General features: G+C 32.9%; 1 protein-coding gene across 1 annotated transcript in view; it reads left to right on the top strand.

Moving 5' to 3' along the window:
* Positions 1-10,873, top strand: part of NMD3 (NMD3 ribosome export adaptor) — a 30,592-nt gene extending 19,719 nt beyond the window's left edge. The window contains exons 11-16 of the mRNA XM_019627697.1: positions 452-597; positions 5,692-5,804; positions 6,664-6,736; positions 7,985-8,091; positions 8,944-9,014; positions 9,472-10,873. Of these exons, the coding sequence (XP_019483242.1) occupies positions 452-597; positions 5,692-5,804; positions 6,664-6,736; positions 7,985-8,091; positions 8,944-9,014; positions 9,472-9,602 (641 nt within the window). The 3' untranslated portion in view covers positions 9,603-10,873. The remainder of the gene's footprint in view (positions 1-451; positions 598-5,691; positions 5,805-6,663; positions 6,737-7,984; positions 8,092-8,943; positions 9,015-9,471) is intronic.
* The last annotated feature ends 1,226 nt before the right edge of the window (positions 10,874-12,099 follow it).

Raw genomic sequence — 12,099 nt, 5'->3', positions numbered from 1 at the left:
GTAGAGGGCAGTGTCACTGGCCATCCCTCATGTGGGATCCGAACCAGGGCCCTCTGGCGTCCCAAGCCAGCTCTTAACCAACGCGCCACTCGGCCGACCCAGAACTTTACTTTCTATGATGACAATGTTTCTAAAATAAAGTGCCAGCACATGAAACAACTATACAACTGATTGGATCTGACCTTATATTAAAGGCACTTAGCTCTGTGGTGTTCTGATTATAGCAAGCACTTATAATAAGCACTTGACACCTGATATTTCTCATGTGTTGTAAGAAGTTTGGGGCTGATTTATAGGAATAAATGATGATCTTAGAGAGTGAGTTGCCACTGGTTCTGTTGAACCGATGCTTCCCAGTTCGTGTATACCAGCTTCTTCCTAGTTATAACATTTGTTGAATTTTGAAATACTTCATTTTTCTTGTTCGTTAATGTTCTCTGTTTATTCTTAGTTGCAGATATTGATGGGAGCACTTTCTGGAGTCACCCTTTCAATAGTTTGTGCCATCCCAAACAGCTAGAGGAGTTTATTGTGATGGACTGCAGCATAGTCCGAGACCTGAAACGCAGTGCAGGTGCTGGAATGATATCAAAAAAGGTAAATTTCATCCTGCTTACCTTTTTTTCTCCCCCAACTTATTGTTTTGGTTCTCCCTCCCCCCTCCCTTTTTTTGTATGTTTGTTTTTTAAATTTGTTGGTAATTCCAAAATACGGTTTCAAATAAAGCTAGCACCACATTAGGTTAAAAATGCATTCCATATTTTTACGTTGTTAGCTTTTAACATGCGATTATTGTGGTGAAAATTAACAGACTTACACTATCTGGTAAGTTAATTTTTTTCTCGTTAATGTTGGAAACATTTTTAAAAATGTTTATTATGAAAAAGTATTTTCTATCTTTATTTTTGTACGGGATGACAAAATGATAAGCTAACCTTTATGACTTTTAAAAATTTTTCAAACATTTTGAATTAAATATAAGCTATATTATTACTAAATACTGAATACATCAGTATGCATCTCTAAAACATGGGAATATTTTCTACATAATCAAAGTGTTATCATACATATAAACATTATCTTTTGTATTCAAATTCCTTTATCCCAAAGTTCCTGTTATGGTTTGTTCAAGCTAGCATCCAGTTGGGAACTATACACTGAATGTGAATCTTATACCCCTTCATTTTTTTATTTAATAATAGCCCCCCATTTTTTTTCATGATACCAACTTTCTAAGGCAACTGGGCATTTATCTTGTGGATCGATCTTATTTTCTCATGATGTCATTTAACTTGCTACTTAATCTCTTGTAGTTCCTTTAAACTGGAAAGTGGATCTTAAGGCTTGCTTAAATTTAGGTTAACTGTTTTTGGCCAGAACATTTGAGAGGTGATGCTATGTATTTGTTATGCTATATCAAGATACAAGTAATGTTTGGCTGTTTCATTGATAGCCAGACCTCCATTGTAGCAGTATGATTTTTTTCCTTTTGTTATTAGCTAGTCTCTTCCTCCCCCTCCACCCCCCACCCACACCCCCGGTCTCTCTGTGTGTGTGTGTGTGTGTGTCTGTCTGTCTGTCTGTCTGTCTGTCTGTCTCCCTCCCTCCCTCCCTCCCGCCCGCTCGCTTCCTCTCTTCCTTCCACCCAGATTGCCCCAAATTTAGCCAGTGGGAACTCCTTCAGAATAGTTTCTATGTCCTTTTTTTAAAAAAATTTTTTAATGACTTCTACTTTTTTAGAGCAGTTTTAGTTCCATAGCAAAATTAAGAGGCGGTAAGAGATTTCCCCCTGCCTTCACACATGCATGACCTCCTGCATTATGGTTATCCCCCCCATCAGAGTGGCTTTTCCAGAATGTCATATAGTTGGAATCATGGTCTTTTCAGATAGGCTTCTTTCACTTACTAATATGCATTTAATGTTCATGTCTTTTCATAACTTGATATCTCTCTCTCTCTCTCTCTCTCTCTCTCTCTCTCTCTCTCCCTCCCTCCCTCTCTCCCTCCCCTTTTGCCAAATAGTATTTCATTTTCTGGATGTACCACAGTTTATCCACTCACTTACTGAAGGACATCTTGGTTGTTTCTAAGTTTGGCAATTATGAATAGTTACTATAAATCCTGTGCAGGTTTTTGTATGGACATACGTTTTCAACTCCTTTGGGTAAATCTCAAGGAACATATTTGTTGGATCATTGGGTAAGATTATGTTTAGTTTTGTAAGAAACCGCCAAACTATTTTCCAAAGTGGCAGTACTGTTTTGCATTTTTCCCAGTAATGTATGTACAAGAGTTACTGTTGCTTTACATTCTCACCAGCACTTTTGGTGTCATCAGTGTTAAGAATATTGGCCATTCCGATAGTTGTATGGTGGTGTCTCATTATCATTTTAATTTGCATCTCCCTGATAACATATGATTTGGAACATCTTTTTGTATGCTTATTTGCTGTCTGTATATCCCCTTTGATGAGGTGTCTGTTAATGTCTTTGGCTTATTTTCTAATCGGGTTGTTTGGTTTCTTATTGTTGAGTTTTAAGAGTTATTTGTATGTTTTGGATATTAGTCCTTTATCAATGTGTTTTTTGCAAATATTTTCTCCTAGTCTGTGGCTTATCTTCTTATTTTCTTGACATTGTCTTTTGCAGAGCAGAAGTTTTAGTTTTAATGAAGTCCAGCTCATTAATTATTTCTTTCATGAATTGTGATTTCAGTGTTATAGCGTGACTAAAAAGTCATTGTCATACCCAAGATCAGCTAGGTTTTTTCTCTTGTAATCTTCTAGGAATTTTATAGTTACATGTTTTACACCTGGGTCTGTGATCCATTTTGAGTTAATTTTTGTGAAGGGTGTAAGGTTTGTGTTTAGATTTTTTTTTTTCTTGTGTATGTCCAGTTGTTCTAGCACCGTTAGTTAAAAAGACTCTCTTTATCTTTGCTCCATTGTATTGCCTTTGCTCCTTTGTCAAAGATACTGTTGACTGTTTATGTGGGTCTATATCTGGGCTCTCTGTTCTGTTTTGATCTATTTTTTTTATCAATACCACACTGTCTTGATTACTTTCACTTTACAGTAAGTTTTGAATTGGAGTCGTATCAGTCCTACAACTTTTTCTTGAACTTCAAAATTGTACTGGCTGTTTTGTATCTTATGCCTCTCCATATAAACTTTAAAATCAGTTTGTTGATAACCATAAATGGGATTTTGATTGGGGTTGCATTGAATCTGTTGGTCGACTTTGGCAGAATTTACATCTTGACAATATTGAGTCTATCCATGAACATAGAATTTCTCTACTTGTATTTAGTTCTGTTTTGATTTTGTTCATCAGAGTTGTAGTTTTTTCATATCTTTTACATATTTTGTTAGATTTATACCTAAGTATTTCATTATTTTGAGTGCTAATGTAAATGGTATTGTGGTTTTAATTTTAAATTCCGCTTGTTCATGATAGTATATAGGAGAGTGATGGATTTTCGTTTATAACCTTGTATCTTGTAACCTTGCTATATTATTAGTTCTGGGAATTTTTTTGTCCATTCAAATTTTTTGCATAATCCTCATCTGCAAACGAGAATTTTATTTTTTCCTTCCCAATCTATATACCTCCCATTTCCTGTTTTTTTTTTGTGTTTTTTTTTTGCATTAGCTAGGGTTTCTAGTATGATACTGAAAAGGAGTGATGAGGGGGGATATCCTTGCCTTGTACCTGATCTTAGTGGGAGATCTTCAAGTTTCTCACCATTAAGTATAATATTAGCTGTAAGTTTTTCATATATATTCCTTATCATGTTGAGGAAGTTCCCCTCTGTTCCTACTTTACTGAGATTTCTTAACATGAATGGAGTGTTGGATTTTGTCAAATGGTTTTTCTGCATGCATTCATACTATCATATGATTTATCTTTTTTAGCTTGTTGATGTGATTGATGGATTACATTAATTGTCTTTTTTCTTTTTTTTTTTACATTAATTGATTTTCAGATGTTGAAACAGCCTTGCATACACGGGGTAAATCCCACTTGGTCATGGCGTAGAATTCTTCTATATTTTGTTGAGGATTTTTGCGTCTTGTTCATGAGAGACATTTTGTCTATAGTTTGTTTTCTTGGTAATGTCTTTGTCTAGTTTTGGTATTAGGGTAATGTTGGCCTTTAAATGTGTCAGGAAGTATTCCCTCTGTTTCTGTCTTCTGGAAGAGATTGTAGAGAATTGGTATAATTTCTTCCTCCAATGTTTGGTACAATTCACCAGTGAATCCACCTGGGACTGGTGCTTTCTGTTTTAAAAGATTATTAATTATTGATTTAATTTCATTAATAAATATAGGTCTATTCCTGTGTCCTTTTGACATGACTTTCTGGCACAACACCGCAATAGTTAGGTGTTCCAGAATCACATTGTATGGTTTTTACCCTGTATCTGAAATCAGGTATTTCTTCAAGGATATAAGTCTGGTATTTTTTTTATTGTGAAATAGTATTTGGAGACCCCCATACTGTATACTACTGGTGCTCATTTCTGTTGAGGTAATATTGTGACTTGAGGACAAAAATATAATAACTTCTGATAATTTGGGAAAATTGGTGGAAATGGGAGACAGATTACTTCTCACATTTTTATTTAAAAAGTTCAGTAATATAGTGAAGAGCAAACTTAGCATTTATAAAACAGTGTGGAATACTACTTCCCCTTAGGGAATCTCCAGAAATTATATTTTATTTGTTCTAAAAATATACATTTAGTTAGAACATATTCATGAATCTCTTATAAATAATAGCTGGAAAGCGGATCCTGATACATAGGATGTAGTCTCTTGGTGGTAATTTACTGTTCTTTCCTACATCTGAAACCTGTCTTTTATTTCAGTTACCATATTTGCCGGCGTATAAGACGACTGGGCGTATAAGACGACCCCCTAACATTTCCACTCAAAATACAGAGTTTGTTATATGGGCAGTCTATCTGAAGTGTACCTGGCGTATAAGACGAGCCCCCACTTGGAGGCATATTTTTCAGGGCCAAAAAATCGTCTTATACTCTGGCAAATACGGTACTCCTTTACCTCTACCTCTTCTTTTCACCTCTGAGATTTCTTAATTCTATCTATAACTCTTTAAAATTTCAATCTAGGGATGTTGTTTACGCAACAAATAGTTTAAAAAAGGTGTTACACCTCAAAATAACAGACATATAAAAATTAATTTGATAAAGATTTGGGTTCTCTAGTAGTAGTGGGGGCACTGGGATTGCTAGATTGTTTTGTTTAAACCCTGGTTTTTGAACCTTGTGTGTAAAACACAAGGGGCTGCTTAGGATATTTTTTGGATTTAAGATTTTACTTTTCAGTTATTCTTTTTGCTCAGTTTATATTGGCCCCTCTCTCTGTGAAACATTTCTTTTGAAAATTTTACATATGCCTGTTTTTAGGTGACATTGTTAATGTTTTATAAAAGCCTTGAATAAAATCTTAAAAATACTATATGAATTCCTTGTGAATCTTATTTTTCTATATTCACAATTGAGTAATTTGTTAATTTTGACAGTGTTTCAGAGATCTGAATAATAAAACAATTCCTGTCTTTAAAATGAAAATTAGAAAACCAAAATCAAAATTGCATTTAAGTTTTCTATGAAATGCTTTTGAGTTATACTTAGATTGTTGAAGAGTGCATTTTCTTTCCTGTTAAGCATACCCTTGGGGAAGTCTGGGTACAGAAAACATGTGAAATGAATACAGATAAACAGTATTTTTGTCGCACTCATTTGGGACATCTTCTGAATCCTGGAGACCTGGTGTTGGGGTTTGTATTATTTTATTGTACTTTAAACCGCCAAGTAGCATTACAAATTTTCTTTGGGAGCCAGCAAAGCTATAAAAAATACTAACATTGTATATTCCAAAAAGGATTTAAGAGTTCTTAGGAGCCTTACAGTTCATTTTATTATCGATAACTAAATTAAATTGTGGATTGGACAGAAACCCATAGTTATACTCTATTTGGGCCATCATCTTAAAATTATTTGTTTCAAGATTTTAAGTAATTGAACTGTGAAGTTTTCTAGTTAGATTCACATTTACAATTTTTGGGGGGAGTAGGTAGTTTTGTATGATGTATATGTCGCTGCTCAAATATTTTCTTTTAAAATATGGCAGCCATATATGTATGGGGTCTTTACAGGCATAAGACAGCCCATTTGATGCAGAGCTTTATCAGCATGCCTTCAGTATTACTTTTACTCTTAGGGTTTCTGTTCCTTTTACTAAAGGATGGGTCTTTTTTTTTATTTGTTTTGTTATAAACGAGATGGAACCATCTCACTAAATCCTAATGTTAGACTGATATAGATAGATAGATAGATAGATAGATAGATAGATAGATAGATAGATAGATAGATAGAAAGTGTATTTTGCTTCTTTATAAGTATATGGTAAGGTGAACAATAATGTATATGTGAAACTCAAGAGATAGAGTGCTTTATTATCTTTACTAGGATCTGTGGAAGCATGTTCGCTGTATAGTAAACTGCAAAACTTTTGAAATGGGAAAGCATATTAAATGTTTGATCTTAGGAACTTTTAGGTAATCTCTCGTAAAACAAAAAATTACGTGGAAAGAGAAAATGGTTTTGCCATTAAGTGTTTTATTGTTTTTATTTCAGGTTTGATTTGGCAAACTGTAACTTAAATGATGAGCATGTCAACAAAATGAAATCAGATAGAGTCCCAGATGTGGTAAGGCTTTAGATTTTCCCTTTTATCCTGTGTTAAAGAGGATTGATGTAACTTACGGATAAGGTGCACTGGTTCACATTTTTGAAAATAGCAAATCAATTTAGAGGTTTCTTTTGAAATTCCAGTTGCGGTATAATAGCAGAGGCCTTTATTTTAAATCATTTTTCTTAGTGGGGAAAATCCGAGATTTTCTTAAGAATTTTTTATTACTCCTGTAATCAAATTTTCATTTTTTCAAAATGCTTTATATTATCTGTAGAGAAAAAATAAATTTGTGGCAAAAATTAATGACTTTTAGAATTTATTCAGGTTCATTCTTTTAGGTTCAGCTTATTTCAGGTATTGTTCAGTTGAGAAGGCATTTAGAGTTAAACTCTATTTCCTGTTTGAATATAATTGCAGTTGAAAATGATCTTCACAGTAGCAAGTCTTAGAGAAAGAATCTGACTTTTGAAAAAGAAACCTATTAAATTTTAACATGCATTTGTAAGAAATATGTATAGCAGTGAATATGAAATGTGAAAGACCCTACCTTCTGCTTGCTTAATCTTCTAAAATAAACATTAATCTCTTTAGCTGTGGGCAAAAATGAAGTCATAGTATACGAAGGACTCCTCACCACCCAGTTATGCTTTTATTAATTAATAAATTAGGAAATAGAAGTGCAGTTTAGGTGTAAGTCTAAGTAGGTATTTCTAACAAGGTCTTAAGAGGAGATGAAGGTGGTCTGCAGGATTTTGTATTGTATAAAATAGTATTCATTCCACGATTTAGTAATCTGTTCTAGGACATACAGTGGTGAGAGAAGTATATAGTTCTATAAGTGCCTATTAGTAGGAATAAAAGGGAAGAAAAAGTGTCTGTCTGGAATGTTTCAGAATGATTTATGTGAATGGTAGCTAAAAACTGAATTTTGGTATAAAAAAGCAACCACAAATATAAAGTTTTTGGTATAAAGAAAAAAATCTTCAATCACTGGGAAATTTCTGTTAGTAAATTTTAACAATTATACAAATAATAGCTTAATGCATTCTCATAAAATATTAAGTATATAGAGAAAAATGTTAAAAGTTCTCTTGACACTGCTGCTTGATCTCTCCCTACGTTTTTTCCCTAAGAACCACTCTCATCAGCTTGGTGACTTCCTGGCATTCTTAAAACCTTTTGTTTTTTAACTTTTTGGATTTTGAGGCCCTGTTACCTAGTTGCTACTTTTTGTAACTTTGCAAACATTTCTATTACTTTTAGGTATTAATCAAAAAGAGCTATGACCATACCAAACGTCGGCGTCGTAGAAACTGGAAACTGAAAGAGCTTGCAAAAGACAGAGAAAACATGGATACAGATGATGAAAGGTCCCACTTTAAATCTTATGTGTCTCAAAGGAAATCCTTATGATAAATCTTTATGGCATATTTTTATATTATAAATAGTCATCACACAGTTGATTGTTGCACTTAATATTAATTTTGGATTCTTACCAATGTGTTGATAGAATCAGTATAAGAGGATATAATGACATTTAACACAGATTTAGTTATTATTTCCTGGGTTATGACCTGACAGTTGTAGTGTTACTATAAACAATTCATTTGATACGTCAAAATATAATAAGTAATTATCTTGTGGGTATCACAAATATCAAATGAGTACTTATGACTTGGGAGAAAAAAAAGTTTTTTGATATCAACTATGCTAGTTTTCAAGCAATTTAAAGAGTAATGAAGATGTTATGTTCTAGAAAAGTATATTGAATGATTAAAAAAATGGCCTTAATGATGGTAAAGACTCTGATATCTAAGAAAATGAAGAGTTTAAATAAAATGGTGTCATTAAATGTGAGTGGGAAACAGTAATATTTCTAAAATATAATCTCATGCAATTTAAAATAAGTATGTATTAAATATATAATGTTAAATTAATTAGATATTATAAGTATATATTTGACTATTTCATCTATAGTCTTAAAAGTATATGTATTTCAACTTAGCTATAAGACTTTAGTTGTGTATTTTTTTTGCCATGTAATTTTGAAAGAAAATATTTTTTAAAAGCCTGTCATAGTATTTATCATCCATATTTGACCTGCAGATGTTTTAAAGATTTTAATACTTGCAACACATTTTGGTGCTGAAAACGGAGAAAGCATAACTTCATAATTTCTTGGTAAAGATGAAATATTTAAATATTTTTTTATTCTTCTATAGACAATACCAAGATTTCCTTGAAGATCTTGAAGAAGATGAGGCAATTAGAAAAAATGTAAACATTTACAGAGGTTGGTGTTTTAAGAATGGTCACATTATATCTTTTGTATATAGATGTATTCCCCCAGAATGAGTCTTTTGGTATCTTAAACTTTGATTCCATAAATGACTTTTATTGTGTGTGTTTACAACTGCTCTAATTAAACATTTATTTTTTAAAAACCCCAAAAAACAGAAAACAAAACCCAGAACTTGCCGAACAGTAGAATTTATTAAAATGTTTGCTATGCCACATTTGATATCATTTGCATCCTAGCATGATTCCCCCAAGTTGTTGACCCCTTCATTACTGGATATTCATATATTTATGCATTTCAGTCATTCAGTGAATGTTTAAATGCCTGCTCTAGATATGATACAAGAATTGTGGATGTAATATGGTTAAATAATAGTAATGGTGGTGGGGGCAAGTATTTGCATATTTTCATATTTGTATTTATTTGAAATCCTCCCTGTGTTTTTTCTTAGATTCAACCGTTCCTGTGGAAAGTGACACAGATGATGAAGGAGCACCTCGAATTAGTCTGGCTGAAATGCTCGAAGACCTTCATATTTCTCAGGGTGCTACTGGTGAAGAAGGTGAATCGATGATGACATAATGAGATCATGTTGGAGCTGGTTTCCGCATCTATAGGCTCAGGAAGTTGGACAAAATAACCTTTAGTGTATCTCATCTATGCCTCAATATTCAGGGAGGAGAAATTTAGTTTTAAACCTGAGTAAATATGACTATTTTGATTGCTCACTCAAAGTACTGGAAAAGATTGATGGCTTTGAAATTTTAGACAAAAGATTGTGGAGAATATTATTATTACTGATATTTAGGCAATTTTACATGTGGAATTTTATTGGTTTGCTTTATTATGATACAAGTATTTTCACATACAGTAGTGCTAGATTTAAAAGTTTAAAAGTTGCAATTCCTTGCAGGTTACCTAAATCTTTAAGCATGAAACAAGCTTTTACATTCTTTTTATATTGATTGTTTTAGTAAAAGAGCATATGAAGAATCATTTTTAATATGAACTTGTTATGCACATTGATCCACTTTAGATCATTTTTATGTCCTTGGGGTAGGGAAGTTGGGGTTCAGTTTATCACTGAACATTCAGGAGGAAAGTTAATTTTATTAACATCCTCAAAAGTTGTTGAATTTGGGGTTATCTTAATTTTTATTTCAGAAGAAAATATATTTAAAATATTTGTGGATTTGTAGCAGACGTACACTAATTAAAGATTACCATAAATAACAATTTGTACTTTAGTTATTTTTGCCTGTGCTAGCAGCTTAGGGCTGTAGCTGCTTATGTCATAAAAAATGTCTTGCTATCACTTCAAGGGTTTTGCTTTTAAAAGCTTGGTTTACAAATTGAAAAGGAAGGAGTTTTCTGTATATGTTTCTATCGTTTAACACGTCACCATCAAAAAGAATATTAGAATCCAGCACACAGATAAATAATAAAAATGATCTTTATGCTTTATAAAACCACGAGTCAGATTTGAATAGGAATGCCTTCCACATCTTTGAAAGAAAAACATTGGTTTGGGTTTTAAAGTGTTTTGAGAATGAAATATTAAGATCCTATTTCAGTAAGCAAGATCATACTTCCTAAGTATGCCAGAACAAGAGCTAATTTAAAAATTCTAAGTGTACCAATCATTAAGGAAATTGAGTAAGTGCTGAATGGAACATTTTCCTTTTTTTGAGATTGGACTCTTTAATTGTGAGGTTATGAATAAAGGCTTGAACTTTCTATAATGGCCCCTTTCTATCTGCATATTTAAAGTTTGCACTTGTCTGTGTTTACCTATTCTTTGTCAAGACTTGATAAAGCATGAAAATAAAAATCTCCTTTTTGTGTGTCATGAAGGTGATTGCATCAGTGTCATATTTAAATGACAGACTATCTAATGCAGTTTTTCAAAATGGAATTGTGTTATTTAAGTACTTGTCATGATTTTTCCCACTGAAAAATATAGTTTCCCACTAACCTACCCGTTCTTAATTCTTTTAATGTCATGTCTCTTTGAGTAATGAAACCTATTGGTTGAAATAAGGCTGTGACCCAGGTACAGGAATGTAGTTGAGAGAAAAGCTGTTAGCCAAGGCTTGCACACAGTTATACAGCCTTGATGAATCTTCCATTTTGAGAGTATAGTTTTTAGGCTTATGGGTCCCAAAATACTCTTGTTATGCCCCAGAATTGATACAATTTGGGAATGCTGTTATTAATCAAATTTACAAGAAGCTGATTATAACCTAACTTATAAATATGAGTAATTTCTAAGTCATTGTGATTAATTGTCTTCTTTTGTAGCGAGATCTTTATAGGCAAAAGTTACTCGATGGGCAAGGAAACAGTTGAGGGAGAGAGTTGCTTGTGTAATTCAGGTGTTTGACAGCATCAAGCTAATAGCTTTCCATAGTAGAACCCAAACTTCAGGCTGTGTGCCAGAACACACGGACCTGTCAGTACTGAGTCAGTGCCAGAGTTTGCTCTAGACTCTTAATTTTAGTAAATGTGTTCATGTTGATTTCATCGTTTAGATTACTTCATCTGTTATTTTTAGCCCAACGGACATTTACTTTTTAAAATAATTTTTTAATTTTGACATTTCAGACAGAAAAGTTGCAAGAATAGTACAAAAAATTGTTGGATACCCTTCATTCATTGCCAAATGTAAACACTTACCTCATTTGCTTTTCTCTATTTTCTCCTGAACCATTTAAGAGTAACCTTAAATATGTCAATGTTTCCTCCCCCACCCTCAAAGAATTATTATAATACCTAACCACAGTGCATTGATCAAAATCAGAAAATGAACATTGACACAATATTTTTACCTAATTGAGGACCATATTGAGATTTGTCAGTTGTCCCATCGATAAAGTCCTTCACAGAAAAAAATAAATCTAAGGTTGTACATTGCATTGGGTTCTCATATCTCTTTAAATTTCTTTTATCTGGATAGTTCCTGAGTTTTTATGTTTTATGTAATTGACATTTTTGAAGAGTCCAAATCAGTTAATTTGTAGAATGACCTCAGTTTGGGCTTGTCTGATGATTTTATAATTTTTGTTTTCTCATGATTTCT

The sequence above is a fragment of the Hipposideros armiger genome, unplaced genomic scaffold (assembly GCF_001890085.2).
Source record: "Hipposideros armiger isolate ML-2016 unplaced genomic scaffold, ASM189008v1 scaffold_16, whole genome shotgun sequence".
In the NCBI taxonomy this organism is placed as follows: Eukaryota; Metazoa; Chordata; class Mammalia; order Chiroptera; family Hipposideridae; genus Hipposideros; species Hipposideros armiger.
This window is presented reverse-complemented; position numbering and strand designations above follow the sequence as displayed.